The 19098-nt window shown below is 44.8% G+C and overlaps 1 protein-coding gene across 2 annotated transcripts in view; it reads right to left on the bottom strand.

Moving 5' to 3' along the window:
* The window catches only part of pcx (pecanex), a 96590-nt gene that overhangs the window by 50969 nt on the left and 26523 nt on the right, over window positions 1-19098 (bottom strand). For both annotated transcript variants that reach the window (XR_012885527.1, XM_075871406.1), the window contains exons 10-16: window positions 16214-16273; window positions 12361-12478; window positions 8003-8187; window positions 6795-6900; window positions 5759-6419; window positions 2712-2866; window positions 860-1013 (exon numbers count right to left, since the gene is read on the bottom strand). Coding sequence is in view for 1 of the 2 variants with exons in the window: in XM_075871406.1 (XP_075727521.1) it covers window positions 860-1013; window positions 2712-2866; window positions 5759-6419; window positions 6795-6900; window positions 8003-8187; window positions 12361-12478; window positions 16214-16273 (1439 nt within the window). In the remaining variant the exon portion in view is untranslated. The remainder of the gene's footprint in view (window positions 1-859; window positions 1014-2711; window positions 2867-5758; window positions 6420-6794; window positions 6901-8002; window positions 8188-12360; window positions 12479-16213; window positions 16274-19098) is intronic.

Here is a 19098-nt window from a genome sequence, read left to right as displayed (position 1 = left end):
GAAATTACACTGATATGACCCGAACTGAAAACGGTGAAAAACAACGCCAAACATGATTCTGACGTTGATAATGACAGCATTACTAAGCCCTAAATCGTTCTGTTTATATTCGTGAAGGTATTGTACAATAAATGCTTATTTATTTATTCATTTACTTACTTATATGTTTTATTGTTTCATGCAAATTAACCTTTAAGCCACTACAGACAATGATCAGGGGGGAAAATACATTCAGAGTTTTTTTTTTTTTTCATTATAAGATCAGTAACTTTTACTTATAAAAATATTGCTTTCAATAATGATGTTTTCTTCATGTCTCCTCCACAGAACACTTATAGACACTGAGCCAGACTAGTTAAAATAAAAAATGGGGAAAAATATTTAACCTGTGTAAACTGATCTATTCCTAACTATTTTACAGACCCTTTAAACAATGACAAAAAAATTTTGCTGAATTTCATAAGGCAAGGAGCCATAGTATGCCAAATATTTAGTACGATGAGGCGAGGACATCGTAGTAATCTTTGCATGAAATTTCGCTGCATTGTATAACAGCACACAGAACTATTTTCCAACATCACTCAATAATTAGTCAATGCATGTAAACATTGATGTGAAATTTAGTAAATATGGCAAGCTCCACACAAGATCAACAATTTCTTCGTAGTTAATTAACAATTCATTGCTTATTTTGTTTTGATTATAGTTGTTTGTATGCGCTAACTACATAATTTTCCACAATTCTAGCTTTTTTTTTTTATACTGACCCAAATAACGGTTCATAAAATCTGGGTTACATACTGTTTAAAGCTTATTTGTTAATAGATAAATATTTAAAAATATTCCACAGGACAGCCACCTTGAGCAGACAGTACTGGCAGCTGGCCATGACGAAGCAGAAAAGAAAGCTGTAGATGTCCTGGAAGAAGCCTTGGGAGAGACACAGGGAGCCCAGGACAGCCACCAGGACAGCCAGGACAATGGACAGGACGTTCTCCACCACTGTCAGGTTCCTGAGCAGCGAGCAATGGGCTTACCACAATTTACCCTTTGAAGGATTTTGCCATTCAAGTACGGTGGCTTATTCCAACCTGCAAGGCTTTTGCCCTAGCATGGGTGAGACCAGGATTCTTTTGCTGAAGGGGCACCCACGATAATAATAGCAATATGTGGGGTTTCACATCCCAAAACCACCATATGATTATGAGAAATGGCATAGTGGAGGGCTTCGAAAATTTGGATCATCAGGTGTTCTTTCACCTACACTCACATCGCACAGAACATGGGCCCCTAACATCTGGATCCACCAAAGTCTGATCGCTGTGGCAGAGATAGAACCCGCGACCTCCACCTCTGCTTAACCACTGCTATACCGCAGCGGACGTGGACACCCCCAACAAGCGAGATGTTTCCGGGAGGGAGGGGCAGACTGAGAGGCGAAAAATTTAGGCATAGTGTTTCTACTAAGTTTGCTCATAGATAGCAAAGGGAGAGCAGATGAAAATTTTAGAAGGGGGTGGGAGGTATGCTCCAGCTCCCCCGTACCCTTGCGCCACTGTATAGTACAGGTACAAGATTCAATCTTCCGTTTGAAATTTCGCACCAAAATGAGGATGCATGCTCATAGGGAGGTGCCAACTCCTAGGACATACAATAAGCATAAAATTTTGATGGCGTTAACTTCTTGCAGAAATAAACAGAACTGATTTCTAGCTTCAGTGCATCCAAAGTCTAGTACAATGCCCTATTGCCGTTTCGGTTTTGCCACGTGATCACAATGAACAAACATGAAACTTGATTTTTCTCTTTATACTGTAGCTTTCAGGGATGGTGAAAGTCAACTTACATCTCAAGTGACACTTTTATATTTGGCACTGATGACGTATCCTTGCTCATCTTGTTCAATCAAATTTTCTGCCGGGTTCTGCAGATGCGTGGTCAAGTGGCCACATGGCCATATTTGGTAAAAAAACCATGGCAACATGGCCAAAACCTGTCCTTTTGACACCAACAGCAATAAATCTTCTTAATCCAATTTTGTTTACACACATACTAATGCAAGGTCGCCTTCTTTTCATTACTCTGAAGGATTGCTGTGCAAACCACCAAAACATGTGTATAACTGGCACCCTGAGTTTAGTTTTGAATTTCCTGTACACTTTGTGCGTTTTGCAGGCAAAAAAATATGTTCGCCCAGGGTGCGGCCAAGTATGCCTGAGCTAGCGAGAGTTAAATGCTTGCACTTGCTTGAACCGAAGGACAAGTCAATCATGAGATCTTACTGACCATTGTCGTCTAGAGATGAAGTTAGGGTTGGGAGTTACTGAGGCCGCCACAGGAGGCTATGACGTGTTCATTCATGATCATGCTGAAAAGCCATATGTTCACAAAAAAAAAGACGAAAAAGTGCTCAAAGTCACAAGGCATGCATGACATGGCATACCTTGCTCCCACCGTGGCATTCCTCCCTGCTTAAGTGGTGACACTTCCTTCAGAACAAGAGAAAAGAAAAATTGCTGCTTGCGGAAAAGCTTTGTAGCTCCGTTCGTACTGGACGAATTCTAAAAATTCTCACAGTGGTTCATTCGTGAGGCAATAAGCTGCTTTAGTGAACTCCTTCCACGGCTACTTGGAAAAGTGTTGCAGAGCCCGTTCAAAGAACATTCTTACCACTCGTGTCTTTTCCCTTCAATAAAGAAAAACCCACCAACCTGTCTAGGACTGTGATGAGGGCCAAGCGGTCAAACCCAACTTTGATGGACTTGCAAGGCAGCAGTCGGAAGCGGTAGTAGTGGCGCGGTTTGCCGCCCCGCAGCGTCCCACTGCCCACAAACCGCATGTGACACGTCGAGTCCAGCTCGGTGTCCTGCGAGACCGCGCAAACAACGGTGCCATCCTGTGACTGCACTGACGCAAAAATATTCAGATGTTTTCTTTTGTGTGTGTCAAACGAAACTCCACTCCCTCAACAGCCTAGCAAGCTTACCGATTAGTGTGAGCGCACTTTGTAAAATTAATTACTCTGTGTTTTAGCAGCGGAGCTGTTTACACCATTGGTTCAGGCTGCATGGCGTTAGCACGAAATTGCAGCTGGTGCTGCACGTGTGCTCTCCTCCAGCACCGATTTGTCTGGCATGGGATGCAACAACTTGGATTGGCAAGAGAACAAGTACAGTAAGAGAAAAATAAAGACATATTTAAAAGGAAAGGTATGAAGAAGATAAAGAAGATCAAAATACATTGCAGAACTAAACTTGGCAACAGCTTTTCTTGGCATAGAAGCAAAGGCTAGAGAGTCAAACTGCATGCATCCTATCGCCAGTCAATGTAGTTCCACGTTAAATTTGAAGTCCCACTTTTACCTTCTACATGGAGCAGTTTGAGACAGGACGCAGCACACAGGCAGTCATATTTCTTTCAATTTATTCGTCGTGACTTCGTGTTTCAAACACGCACGAAAGTCCCACCTTTTTACGTGTACCCGAAAAGCTACGCTGCGTCTGCGTCTACAAGAAATGCTGACGGCGCACCCCCGTCACTTTCCACAGCGATACAAGACTGGTGCCAAGTCGGACTACTTCGCGTAGTGATACTTGTGCAGAAGCTCTGCCTCCGTAGCTTTCCCTTCAGTGCCAAGAAAAGTTGCCGCCGAGCATTCCTACTGTACCTTGATGTCACTACACGGTATGAGCGTCTCGTCACATGCTTGAGTGAGATAATGCAACGTTACTGCAGCTGCTTCACTTAGTGGCTCCAGCGGTGACACACAAGCAGTCGCCCTACTAGCCATACTGGTCAGTGATGCCACCAGAATTATTACTATAGCCTGACGTGCTGATAGCACAGATGTCAGTAGGTTCACTGTGAGAAAAACAACTGTAATGCCAATACAAAATACGTTACCAGCATTTACATAGCTTCATAGTTGCTCAAAGGCATCTTGTACACAGGAGATTTCTACGACAGAATCAACTCAACTTCAAAAATTTATCTGCACCCCTTTGAAATGTTAGCTTTAGCTCCTCTATCAATCATCAAGTGTAGTAACAGACTTCTGGTACTACTATTATCAAGCTTCCAGAAAAAAAAAGTAACACTCTCCCCACGACCGCAGTAAATCCAGTTTATGATTGTTCAAAACTCAATTATACAAGTGAGACACGTCAGCTCTTTAAACGCACAACACGGTACTTCCCAGCGTATTTGCTCAGACTCACGTACGTTCTCAGTCATACACCGCTATGCCCATCATGCATGCAAGGTTATCCTGATCAGCTAAAACATTCGAGAACCTTCAGATACACGTAGCCCCGCGTTGAGCTCATAGATTGCTTCTTCATTTTAGACTGTGAAAAATGGTCAATGAAGAAAGAACATGACCGAGTACGCGTGTCGACATTACAAAAAATCTGCCCTTCCTGCAAACAAAGTATTAGGATGCGACACCGAACGAAATTTTGTTTCTAATTGTGCTCAGGGTGAATGTGCATAGGGCAAAGACTGAGAAGGGGCTTGACGAACATTAGCTGTGTATGTCCCAATGATTGTGTGTGTCAAGCCTCTTCTGTCTTCATTTCAAAAGGACACTAAAGATAAATAGTAAGTCAACATCGATTGTTCAAAAAGTGGTCCTGAAACCTTTTACTGTGACATTTTTGGCTACAGCATAAAACTGAGGAAGTCGGAAGACGCAAGGAACACAGACGGGCGCTGCCAGTGTGCCTTCTGTTTTTTGTCTTTGATTTCACACTGTAACCAAAAATGCATCAGTACCAAATAGCCAAACTTTCCATACTATTCTTCGAGCTGTTACTTTTGTGCCAAGTAAACGCTTATTTTTAAATCAATCCAAGTTTCAATGGCCCGCATCGCTTTGGCGCACTTCAAATCACCCCCGTGAGAGCGATCTCTTGGACGTCACTGTTTCCGCACCTAACATTGCTCGACTTTACTACATGGCCGCCGAAACTAGTAGCAGTGGAGCTAAAGTAGTGGATGCCACAGTAGCAACAACAGCCGTCGAACAATATTCTGCAATCTCAAAGGCTATAGTTTTTCCTGCTTGGTTCAACTGGGCACGCTAGATGGCCCCACCAATCCAGCCTGGCTGGCCAAAACTGAACTTTTTTTTGAACCACTCGCGCCATTCCCCACAGTAACGTCAGGCAGTTCTTTTTGCTATATATCAAGCAGAAACAGACAAGCAGCATTTTATTACTTCTTTTGATGCACGGAAACTTCTAATTTTATTGCAGCCAGTTTTATTACTAGTGATTAATTGCACCCAAACACTGTTACGTCATCGGGATCATTTCGCAAATGTCCCACTCGTGGCGCACGTCTTTTAATACATTTATTTTAACTTCTAGGTAAGTAAGGCACTGTAGTTGATATTATTACTGTCTGAGACATTGTCATATATTGACTTTCACTTTGACATAGATCGTCACTTGCCTTTAGTGTCCCACCCACCCTTATGTCCCACCCACCCACCTTTATGTCAAGCTCTGTAAAGGAAATTAATGCATAGAACATAAGACGCACATACCAAAGGAAGATGCAAGTAAAGGTGGAGCCCACAATCGAGCAATCATCTGCAAAATCTCTACACGAGTCTTCTATTGTGACATCCCTTCCAAGATAGATTCCCATTTACTTTTTTTTTTACAGAATAAATCAACTAGACCCTCAGGTTAACCTTCTCAACAGTCCAGCTCAATTCACTATCTTTTCTTTTTCATCAACAAAACTACCACACCTGTGAAGATGCAGTCTGCGACAACGTCGCAGGCCCGACGCCACCGCCATTTGCTGCAGCTGCCATGGCCATGCGACTGAGGAGGGACTCAGCCAGGAGAACAGGACCGCTGCTACCTCGCGAACCATCAAACCGGACGCCAGCCCCTTCACCGGCGGCACCAAACTCGAACCGGTTCTCCAGCAACGTAGCCCCGCCCCGACGCAGCCCGAGGGCCGCCGCCCCCATGCCGGACGGGAGCGAAAGATCCAGCGTAGACGGCACTCCCCCTACAATGTCGTCACCACGGGGACCAGTGTGGTGACCGCGCCGGCGATGGCGGTGCTGAGGTTGATGAGAATACTGCTGAAGCGACGACGAGGATGACGGCTGCACTTGTAGGAGCTGTTGCTGATGTTGCTGCTGCTGCGAATGATGCTGGGCGTGGTGGTGTGAACGGTGCTGGGGATGATGAGGGGAGGGGCGGAGCTTCGAGCTGCTTGCCATGGCGATAGAGGAAGACGCCTCCGTGGTGGTCACACAGGGCGTCATGCCGGGGGCTGGACTGAAGCCCATGGCGATCGGGCATGTGCCGCCGTGAGAGGGTGCTGCGGCGGAAGCTGCGGGACTGTCGAGCATAGTGGTGGAGCTCGAGCTTGAGCTACTGTGAGACGACGTCTCCCTGCACGACAGTTGGGACATGAAGCTGTTGTTGGTTGGCAACATTTAGTTACAACTGTCTGCTGAGCTCAGTGGCATGCTAGGCCTAACCGGACACAAAGCCTAGTTGTGTATTAGACCTAGCTCCGTGCTAAGCCTAGTTATATGTTTGGCATAGCTTTAGACAAGGTTGCTTGCTCTAAATTGTTAACTGAGCCAAGAGTTATGTTAGGCCTAACTGAAAATAACGCTAGTTGCCTGGCTGCTTGCCAAGCCTCGTTACATGCTAGACATATTCTTGAACACAGTTGTTTACGTCAACTTAAATATGAATTGTTACTAGGCAAAGGGAGGCACACACAATCACCGAAGGGAACTGCACTGGAAGCAGGCTTACCACTTGCTGTCGAACATCATTTGGAATATCTTGGTGTCCGGTGACATCTCCAGGCCCCTGGACACGCCTGTGCTGTTCTCATCAAACGTGTACGTCTGCCAGTTCCCTGGAGCACAGAAGCATGCATACAGGGTCAATATAGTGCCGTATACCATACTTTGTTCTATGTTTTAGGGGTGAAGCTCCACACGCTATGGCCCAGTCCCTCCTCCGTACTTACTTCTCAAAATGTTCACTAGATGACGCTGAGATGTTGCTGTACGTGAAGTGATCACTACATGGCATGAACGCGTGTAGCGTGTGGTTTAGTTTGATAGGAGTTCGATATGATGGCAAAGGAACAGACAAACAGACGGATGAAAGGACGGGCTGAGAGCCCGCAAAGTTTCGCCGCACTTATCATCATTCACTCCGTGAATATGCAGTGAATTTTTTAGAACTTTTTTCCATATCTTAAACAGTGTCCCACATCCCAAACATTTCTTCAGAGCGGCGGGCACCTTTTGTTACGCTGGCACTTGAAAACATTGCACTCGGTTTGATGTAAAATGAGTTGCCATATTTACTTCTTTGTGGTGCAGTCAAGATTGTAATGCGAGGCATGACTTTCCAGGAAAAAATTAAACAAAAATAAAAGAATTGTGTTCTTTACGGCACTTTCTAGACAATTTAAATTTCAGTATTCAATTTTAACAAGAGGGTCAACTTTAGGTATCGAAAATCTGGAAAAAAAAAACTTGCATTGCATTCGAGTAAATACGATATTTGCTATCTGCTAGCCTCACTTCGCATAACATTCTGATTTGTTGCTATCACATTCACTGCTTTTCCCTTGCGGTAACTGCGACTTTTTCTCTTTTTCGACACAATCTGATTTCTGCGATGATAAAGGCAAGGACACTTTTGCAAAGAAAGAGAACGGTAAAGAAAGAAAAAAAGCTGCAGCAGGCTTCAGCAATTCCTGGCACTCGAAACTCAACCATAGGATACGAACAAATCCATATCCAACCATTGGATAAGAAAATGTCTGCGAACGAAATATAAGATTTGTTGTGGTCTAATTGGAACGTGACATGGGGAAAAAATATGCTAGTAACAGCATGAAATAAGTTCTTTGCATTTACAGTCATAGAACTTTCTGTGCAGAGAAAGGTCTGTGCACGGACATTCAAACAGACTGCCACATTAGAGTCCCCAACATCCCTCACCATGCTCGTCTTGGAAGCAGTGCACTGCGCCGGGCGAAGTGTCGTCATGCGAAATGGCCAAGTGGGTACCGGGCGTCGACAGGATGCTGGCCAGAAGATAGGCCGGTGGTCCCCTGTCGGTGCAGTTTTTTCGGCCCGATGAAGTCCAGCCGTCTACCGCCGTTGCTGACTCTTCATCCTTCTCCCTGCATGAGGCGATTGGAGAACAATGAGGACAAAATAGATACCCTTGCTACTAGCCCTCTCTTTAAGAGACACTAAAAGAAAATCAGCATCCTATCCACGAAGTGAATGCCGATTATGGAGCAAAGCGAAGTCCTAAGGCCCACAATGTCTACGTTGAAGTTGCCGATTAGTATTAAGGACAGCCAGATGGACTGACAGACAGCTGCACAGACAGATGGATGCACGGACCAACAGATGGACGGACAGATGCACGAACGAACAGACAGATGGATGGACAGAGTACTGTCTATTTTCAAACCGCATGCACGCTATGAACGCTCTACGTACGGTGTATATGTAGCACCTGTGTTTCGGTCCGACGAGAAGTTTTGACGTCAACCGACATCATGAGAACCTACAGAGCTTTGCTCCGAAAAAAAAAAATTACATATTACTGTAAAACGCCAAGCAAGTGCCCTTACATAAGCGAGCGCCCCCTCTTCGCCCTTTGGGAGATTTGAAACATGGATCCCCTTCTACCCTCCCACTATCTTCACTGTTTCATTCACTGTTTTTTGCCCGTTGAGGTGGTTGACGGCAAACTAAAGCACTAAAGGCGGGCTCATTTAATAAAGCACTTCATTTGAAGCATGGGTTAACATTCTTCATTGTTGGCAGCCCTTCTGCTGTCATCTTGTGATCTTGAATATTTCTTCTGCAAACAAACAAAAGCACCCTCTCCATATCCTGTTAGATTACACTTCACCATGAATGGAGAAGGGCGACACTTGCTCGGGATTTTAGGTAATAAAGAAGTCTTTAAGAATCCCAAATTCCGATGCTTGCCGTGTAAAAGCAACCACTAATAGAGAAAACGCACCTAAACAAAATGCTTGGCAGCCTTGATATTTCCGCGGGAAATACTTTGACGTCATAAATTTGCACGGCACCTACTAGCTCCTATGCAGATCCTTACGCAGTTCCTAATCAGTAAAATTGAAGCGCATTGATTTCTGGGAGCAACATGAACCCAGAACACCCAAGTTTCAAGAAATATCATTGTGCCAATGTCGCCAAAATATGGAAAATGGTATCTAAAATCTGCGACATCCCACGTAGAGGTTTCAATGCAAAGTGTAGAAATCAATCCTTGACCTTGATTTTCTCCTCCAATTATAAGGCTATGATGGTGGAATGAATGACGTTGGTGTTCTCAAAGTACAACTCATCAACATAGGCAGATTCATTGTTCCATCTCTTACATTATAGCTCGTTAGCTGAGCCATTCATAAAATGCCTGTTTTGTATATTTCGTGCACCACACATAGTGTGGGTAATCAACTTTTCGAGAGAACAAAATTATTTTCTAGGTGCCCCTTCATTGCTTGCCATATTTCTTTAAAGCATGCTAACAGACCATCCTACCTCTTTGAGAATCATCTCTGCAAGGCAACACGCCTACAAGCTCGGCGAAAACAGATGCAAGCTTCGACAGGCAAAAAGCCCGAACATCATTCAGAAGAGCCACTCCAAGCAGCTGCTCCCACAGGCTACTTAGAGGAACTACTCCGAGAAGCTACTCGAAAGAGCTACTCTTCCCACCAGTGCAGATTACATCACAAGCATGGCATTCCTTCATCAAATGCGCGTTGCCTCCAGCGCACAATTAGGCTATTTGTATGACACAGACCATTGCCCGAGAATGACCAACCAAATACGGAAATAGATACTCGAACAAGCTACTTAAAGCAGCTACTCAGAAGAGCTACTCTGAAGAGCTATTCAAAAGAGCTATTCTTCCCACCAGTACAGATGACACCAAGGCCATGGTATTCCAGCATCCAATGCATGTAGCCTCCGGTGCACACACAGCCAGCAGTCGTATAAATAAAAGTGGGCATTCGCATGTGTCACAAACGAGCCCTCAAAAAAAGGGCGCGCCACCAAATTCTGGCGACCAAGCGCCAGAGAGGCGCCTCAAGGTCAACGATAAAGAGGAAAACAAGCATCCAAAGACTCCCCGGGCGTGCCGTCTCTCCCCCCATTCGAAGCGTAGTTTCGCCGACCAACCTCCTCACATCGGCGGCCGAGCAAGTCCTGGAAGATTCTCGAAGGAAAAGGGCGTGGTGATGCAGAGTTGCGTCATGTGTCGCAGACGGCCCTCTAAACGTCTCGCTCTTTCACCAGCCTTGGCTGTGCATCTCGTCGACGAAACGATGAGAATTTTCTGGAATCTAGCGCGAAAGGTATTTAAGCGAGCAGTGAAGAAGAGAAAACAGGAGATGAAGAAAGTTTGCGCCAGGGTGCGTAGGGTGTTCCCTCTTGTCAGCGAAGGTGACAGAGCAGGTAATGAAGAGGATTTCTACCTGAGGGGTGAAGACTCGTGCTACAAGCAGAAGAGTGTTTCTACCGCCAGCGAGCGAAGACACGTTGCAACAGCTACGCGTGGGAAGCCGACGTTTTATTGGCGAAGAAGTTGGTGGTTGGAGAGCGGCCAATTGAAGACGCGAGGTTTCCTGGAAGAGAAACTTCGGGGACAGCGGAACGACAACAGCACTGGACTTTGAGTGAGTGATTCTTGAGAGAGTATCATTCAGACTTCGTTCCAAGGACTTTGAACTGAATAAGTTTTCGGACTATTTAGTCTTTAAGTGTCCTGGCTGTTCGGTGCATGTGATTGCATTGTAGCGCGTATTGTTGTTTGTGTCCGTTGTTTCGAGTGTAGCTGATTGTTCTGTGTAGTACATTGTATGATTGGTGACATATCGTATTCAACTATTGTCGAGAGTACATATTTTTGTATCGTTTGATCTGCCATATTTGAGAATATATTTCTGTTTCTTTTATCAACTCTCTGCTCTGACTCGTTCTTTGGACCACAGCCGGCGTCCGCTGGCGTGCCGAATAGGACCACTTCTATATTGTCCGTGCTTTCGTGGTGCTGTTTGGGGGGCTGATTCTTCAGCCCTTCGAATTAGCCCGGCGATTGCTTTCCCAATTAACAGGACCTGTGACAGCCTGGGGTAGAACATTTCACGGGAATCGCCAACCAAATTTGGGAATAAGTAAATTATGGTGCAAGACGCGAAAAAAATTAGAGTGTATGTCTATTCAAACTTCACCATATTTTTCTAATATTGTTGGCTATTAGATCTGTTTGCACTGGAATTTCACTATTTGAACTTAGAGAACATAAATATAATGGTTTATGATAGAAAATTGGCATGCAGTATCATTAGTCTTGCTCTTTGGTGCGCTGACATATAATACTGCTAGTTGCTTCACTGGGTCACCGGCGCGGTTGCTGCATGACAAACCGGGGCGTTCTCTGTCAATGTCTATGTGGGCAATGCATATTTAATGCTTGCAAGTCCATTGTGGCTCTTTCACTTCCAGATGTCTGCCAGCATGATGTCCTTGCTTGCAAAGTTTGGCTTCATATTGCACATTGGCGTCGTGAGCGGAGGACTCCGAATAGTAAGCGCAGTCATGGTATGCGTGCCTGCGATGGGAGCAAATCAGAGGCCTCAAATAATGTTAAACATTTGCCTCTTGTACACTTGTTTTCGAATGGGGGACCTAGCTAAAGTGGGAAATAAGAAGGAAAAATGCTCTTTCTCATGAGCCTGAAATGACGGCAGCATCTAGTTGCACCATTGCAGAGCAATGATTTCTTAGAATTCAATTGAAAATATGCTTAGGAATCTTCAGCAACTTCTTTTTTTCTTACTTCACATAAATGTATTCAAAATATATTCGAGAAATATTTTAAAAATTATTCTACGCAAACGAACAATTACTTGAATTCACTTCGCACCCAAAATTTTGATATTCACACCGCTCTAGAAGAAATACAAAAGAGAAGAAATTGGAGAAATAAATCCCAGTTGCGAGTTCTGTTCAGGGCAAGAGGAGTCATCGAATGCTATGAAAAAAAAAAGCTTAGTTCCTCGCACTATATTTATATTATGGATTCCTTTTGACATGGGCCATTTCTTAATTAAGCTCTCTAAAAGCTTCTTGCAGTAAAGCGCTCCCATATGGTGCTTTGCCTGTGTGCAAACTTTGCGTTACAGCCCGACAAGGTTAATATAACAACTACTGCTTCGAGTGTCTTGGCGACCACGCGAAAGTGTTGAATTCGTGACACAAAAAACAAAATCAAGAGTCACATAAGAAAAAAAAGAATTCACCCATCGGCCTGAGGCAAAGCAGGGGTGCTAGGCAGCAGAGACAGAAACTCGGAGGTGCCATAACTGGCTTTCCGGCGAGTCGCCGCCAGCTTTGGACGCTTCCGATTTGCTGCTGGAGCTGCAAAGAAGCAAGCGATGCACTTTCAGAAACCCAGGTCGGCGAAAAAAGTCGGGACTCACTCAAGAAATGTATTTTGTACTATGCACTCACTCGGACTCAAGCTCACTACCATTTTCCCGAGTCCAAGTCATCCGGAGTTTGAGTCCGAGTGAGGCCGATAGAAGATAATTTTTGCAAGTGTGAATCCCGAGTCACTCGGACTCACACGAAAACTTTCTTCCATCGGACTGACTCGGACTCAAACTCACCAATACAGTACTCCCCCAGGCTCTTTCAGACTCACTGCTCAATGCGAGTCTGAGTCCAAGCGAGAGTCGACTAATGAGTGAGTTTGCCGACCCGCGGTCGGCAAGTCCACTGTATTTGCTAGACACTGTTGCATGCAAGTAGATGGAAGTACATGCTGGTTGCAGCAAATTTAATCCATGCTAGCCGTTGAGAACATCATAAATTAGTCGCTGGAATTGTCGTAAAGTCATGAATAAATCCAAACAACGTAAGGTTCCATCTACATCGTCTGGCAAATAATGTTTCTCGTAGTTTACTAGTGGTTCCACAAGTAATACAGAAAAAAGCGGCAATGAACAGCTGGCATTGAAAGCGTATGAAACACCAGGACAGCTGCCTCCAGGGCTCGCTGGATGGCCCAAAGTTGGTCTGTGAGTTCGGAGCTTTGCAGCACGGCTGACCATTGCGCCCGCAGATCTTCTGAAGAGACCACCATTTAGTCTTGGTATATTGGACATCCCCCCAACATATGTTGAAGCGTGGCTCTAGCAGGCTTCCATAGCTTGCATGTGTCACACTCGTATATGGCAGGGCAGAAAGTCTTTAATTGCATGGGATTCGGGTAGCTATCTGTCTGTAATCGCCTCCAAGCAACGGACTCAGCTCTGTGGAGTTTAGAGTGAGATGGTGTATAAATTTGCCTCTGCATTTGGTAGTATTTGGTTATATTAATGAATGTTGTTAATCTATCTTTTCCTCTCCATATCTCCTGCTCCACATTCCCCTGACCCGTAGAAGTCACTCCTTACTCAGCTTGGTGAGTAAGACCTTTAGCTTTGCATTGTGCTACCTCATTGGGGTTGACTGCAGAAATGTATGGAGCTGTATGCACTGGGAACCAGAGCGGTTGTCTGGCAGTCTTTTCTACAGTGGAAAATATTGCTTCGTTTACACTCATGATGTGCCACGCCTCCGGAAAGATCTGGCCCTTAGCATAATTTCGAATGGCCGCCTGTGAATCACTAATAATGTATTGAGCCATTCGTGGAGACCAGTGCTAGTGCAATGGCTACTTCTTCTGCTGTCTCGGAAAATTTGGTATTGAGTGACACGCTAGTAACGAGCTTTTGGTTGAGATCTACGACTACTGCAGCATAGATATTTCTGTTTGGGTATTCTGCCGTGTCTACGAAGGCGGCTCTGTCGTCTGACCCGTAGCCTTGGATAACTTTTTCTGTTCTACTCGTGCGTCTACCCTTGTTGTAACATCGACGCATGTTTTTGGGTACCAGAAGTTTCTCATGAATTTCTCTCGTGATCGTTCTCTTTTCTCCATTTTGATTGTGGTAATTCATCCTTAGCTTGCGTAGTATATTCTGTCCAGTAAAGGTTTTTGTTAGTCGTTCCACCTGAGACATTTGTTGTGCTTCTATGAGTTCTTCCAGTGTGTTGTGGAGTCTTAGCTTTAGAAAAAGGTCTGTGCGCGAACTGATGGGAATCCCTAGTGCTAGTTTGTACACCTTTTAGCTACCTAGCGGCCATCTTAACCCCCTTAGCTACCTAGCGGCCATCTAGGTAGCCCCAGGCCCGGGCCTTCCACTCGCCGGATGTTCAATAAAGTTACTTCATCAACATCACTTCTGGTGAGTAGCAATGGGTGTGAGGTGCGAGTATGAACTTCTGTGGGCGTTTATGAGTCTAAGTGTTATGAACTTGAGTGAGCATCAGTGGGTGTGAATGAGAGTGAGTATGACAACGAGTGAGTGCCTATGAGTTTGAGTAGGTTTCAGCACGATGAGTGAATACAAATGGCTTTGGCGTATGAAACATGTGTGAACGTGAGTCACGTTTGAAAAAAGCACGAAAAAAAAAAACACATAGTACAACGCTCGTGTTGTCCTCTTTGCCTTCTGTACCTCGACTTTCATCTGTTTCTTCTAGCACATTCGTGCTCGCGCTGCAACCCTTATTATCATGAATTCAAACCAACTAGCCCAAATCGCCATTCTTCTTCAAAACACATAGGCATGAAGGATACAGGATGACACTCTTGAACATGACGTGAGTGAGTGCCTACGAGTGTGAGTACACGTATGAACGCGAGTGAGTAGTAATTGGCTTATGGTGTGAGTACAAACATGAGAGGGCACCTATGTGAGTAGCATGAGAATGAGCATGAGTGCCTATGAGTACGAGTACACATGAGTATGAACATGAAGTGCCTATGACTGCGAACAGGTGAAAGTATGAACACAAGTGCTTATGAGTGTGAGGTGTGAGCACGAAAATGAGTGCTTGTAAGTGTGAGTAAGTATGAGTGTGAGCGTGAGTGCCCATGGGTGTGAGTAGGTGTGAGTACAAACATGAGTGAGTGCCTATGAGCGTAAGTAGATAAGAGTATGAACGTGAGTGCCAAAGAACATAAGAAGGCCTCAGTATGAACGTGAGTGAGCGCTTATGAGTGTGAGTAGCCGTGAGTGTGAACTTGAGTGAGCACTCATGAGTGTTAGTGGATGTTAGTGAATGCCTATGAGTATGAGTATATTTGAGTATCAACATGAGTGACTGCCTATGACTGTGAGTATGAACGTGAGTGCTTATGAGTGTGAGGTGTGAATAAGAAAGTGAGCGCCCATAAGGGTGAGTATACGTGGGTATGAACCTGAGTGAGTTCCAACATATGAGTATACGTGAGTATGAACATGGAGGAATACTCCCACTTGTAGGAACATGTAGTTCTTATGAGTGGGAGTATACATGAGTAAAAACATGAGTGAGTGCCTATGACTGTAAGTCGGTGTGAGTATGAATGTGAGTGCCTACGAGAGCGAGTAGGCACGAGTATGAACGTGGCTGAGTGAGATTATATAAGTGTGAGCAGGCCTGAGTATGAACGTGAGTGATTATGAGTGTGAGTAGGTGTGAGTATGAACGTCAGTGCGAGCTTGTGAGTGGAAGTAGTCAGGAGTGTGGACGCGAGTGAGTACTCATCGATGTGAGTGTACGCGAGTGTAAATGTGAGAGACTATGAGTGTGAAGAGTCGTATGAACGGGAGTGAGTACTCTTGAGTGTCAGTGGACGTGATTGTGAATGTGAGTGAGCAATTAAAGGGTGAGTAGGGGTGAGTATGAACGTAGGTTAAGGCAAAGGCTGAACAATTGGGGTGAGTGAGTTTGAGTGAGAAGTCCCTTAGAGTGCTCCGCTGTGATGGAGGGGTAAACGCTGTAGGCCCGTGTGCTTAGATTTGGGTGCACATTAAAGAGTTCCAGGTGGTCGAAACTTTCGGAGCCCTCTACTACAGCATCTCTCATAATCATATGGTGGTTTTAGGACGTGAAACCCCACATATCTGTCTATCAGTCCCTTAGAGTGCTGACCTATGCCGCCTAGCCTCCTGACACCAACTGCAGGTGCTACACTATGAAACTTACAATACACTCGGACCAACGTTCCTATTTCTGATAAACACTGTCAAAAGTTCTAGCAAAACGGTGAAATCTGACCTTTGGAAGTCTGCGGCGAAAAACTCGGTGGTGTTTCCTCGGCATTAGAGGCAAGCCGTCCTGAAAGGGAGAGGGCTATAGCATTCATGACACACAACGACAATGCAAACACATGCACAAGCAAGAAACAGCTATTATTTGAGAAAGAGGCACACAAAGTGCTCTAAAAGCATCAAATTAGAGGCACACTAAAGTAGATATTAAGTTGTTAATTGCTGAAATCGCAGTTCAGAAACCTCGTAGTGCTACTCATGTGCTAAGAAAATGCTTATTCTGAAATGAAATCACGTTTTAGTGGTCCGCATCTCATTAGCACACTTCAAATTAACCGCCTCAAAGTGAAAACTGTCAGAGGAAGTGAGTTCTTTTTGCCACGCGCAATGTTGCCCCGCTTTACTGCAAGGCCGCCGACACTAGTAGCAGCAGAGCGAAAATAGTGGGAGCCACAGCGGCAACAACAGCCATTGAACAATTTCCTGCCATGACCCTCCGAGATGCCAGACATGATTGGTTCAACTGGGTCCCGCTATGGCACAAACTGCCCAGTTTAACTAGGCAAAAATTGAGCTTTTGAACCACTCGTGCCATTCCGCCCATAGTAACATCTAGCGGTACTTTTTTCCATGAATGTAACAGAAACGACAAGCAGCATTTTATTATGTCTCTTGATGTACGAAAGGTTCTTTATTTGGTGCAGCTAGTTCAATTACTAGTGATTAATTGTAGGCGGTAACTCTGACGTCATTGGGATCATTTTGCAAATGTCCTACTCTTGCCGCATGTGTTCTCTTGCATTTACCTTGATTTCCTAGTAAGTGGGGCACTGCTCTCAATAATATTGTCATTTTAGACGTCATACATTGAGCTTTGACATAAATTGTTACTCAATTCGATTTTCAATTCAATTCAATTTATTCCGCATCTTAGAGATGTTTGGTGCACGTAAAAAAAACCTGAGAAGGCTTGACTAGATCCATGCACCAGACTATGGCAGAGAGTGGTTAGAATTACAACAACATAGGTAGAACGCATCACATAAAGTGATGTGCTTTACCTATATTGGCTTTAGTGTCCTTTTAAACATTGAAGGAGTAGTGACACTAATTCTTCATAATAAGTTTACTTTGTCACATAAATCTCCAGTTCACAGGGACAGCTTTGAGCAAAGTCAAGCTCCATAAATGCTGATATTTCATTGTGCCATTAATGTCCGTTTTCCCATGGCACACTTACTGAACTAACAATACTGTGACATCAGGCTAGGGTGTTTATTCTGGTGACTTTATGCTCCAGTATGGCTAGATGTCGTAACGTCGAGAAGCAACACATTCAATATAGCTGTCTGTGTGCCACCGAAAAATCCAAAATGGCCACTTGTGCATGGCATGGGGGCCATCGAAATGTCACAATATCTTACACGAGCACACAAGAAGCTTATGTGCTGTCATGACGTTAGGGTACATTAGCTTTTAGAAAACATGCCACAATTACTATTTCAGAGCACACTCACGCTTACCAAGCTCTCATAGGCTAGGCCTTACTTGATGCAAGAAAACAACAGCTGAAAGTGTTTGTGTTGGCACCTTTTTAAATTACAAGATGATACATCCCAAAACCACAACAAGCCGATGAAGCACACACATATGGCAGACTCCACATCCAGTTCATTTTGACCAACTGTACTTCAACATGCACCTATGTACAGTGCAACCCAGTTAATATGTACCGGCTGGGAACGAAGGCATAACTACGCACTAAGCGTGCTGCGCACTAAGTGTACTACGCACTAACCACCAGCTGCAAATTTGCATCTTCTGATATGTGCCATCGCCACCAACAAAGGAGTAAGTTCAGTGCCATGGGAAATACTGCCTAAAGTGCCCACCGTGAAGCCATTTCTTTCTTTTTGCGAAAGCACAGCAAAGAGTCAGCCACTCTCATACAACTGTCCAATAGCACACGATCGCGACGTCATAAAACATTTTCGAAACTAGTTCGGGTTCCGGGACACGCAGCGTGGGGCAACTACAGAATGGACATAATTGGCTGTTCGTGATACACAGGTTCCACGGTCGATTTGTAAGCAAAAACGGGTGCAGCTTTTTTTTTTTTTTAACGCAGTAGTATGGTCGCAGAGAGCCATATCGTTTACTACAGGGGGTAGTTGCGTGCAGCACTTCACCTACTCGGTGCATAACGTGACAACCGATCCGCTTGCTGCAGAGCGTCCACTTTGCTTCAGGCCATGCACAGATTAGGCGAATAGCTTGTTGGGTTAATATGGTCACGACGGGCTTTCTGCAAGCGATGCAGTTTTATCGATGCTCTAGCAGTCATGGAAGCGAATGGACGCGTGTTTGGGCTGTCACTGAATAAACGCGTGCAGTATGGTTACAGCAGCACTACGCTTGCTGTATGGTGTGCGTGTTAGTATAAGACAAACAAGGTTTCTCGGTGTTCGCGACCCGCAACGCTAAACTCCGCGACAGCAGGCTGCTTGTGTTTCTGTAAAGTTATGCACACTTGAACACGGTTCTATAAAACGAAGCGGGAGCAATCGGTAGCACAGTGCATTCAGATAGTCTACTGAATGCGTGCAGTACGCTTAAGGTGGGGCTACGCCACACCCGCATGCCCTAGCAGATAGCGGGGGATGCTTACTGTGATAAAGCTTTCCATCAGGGATAAGCCATACCGGTGTGTTTGTCAGTGGTCCCCACCTTGCTTTCATTTTTCTTCCCTATGATTACGTCAATGTTATCGTCGCAATCGCGCAGAAGTCGGAATAACTAATCGGCTTATCTCCACACTTATCAACATTATGGAAAAACGCTTGCAGCACATTGTGGCATCTGCAAGTTCTACGACACAGTAAAGGTTTCTGG

Source organism: Rhipicephalus microplus, chromosome 8 (genome assembly GCF_043290135.1).
Source record: "Rhipicephalus microplus isolate Deutch F79 chromosome 8, USDA_Rmic, whole genome shotgun sequence".
Classification (NCBI taxonomy): Eukaryota; Metazoa; Arthropoda; class Arachnida; order Ixodida; family Ixodidae; genus Rhipicephalus; species Rhipicephalus microplus.
The sequence above is the reverse complement of the archived record's forward strand: the minus strand, read 5'-3'. Positions and strand labels throughout refer to the sequence as shown.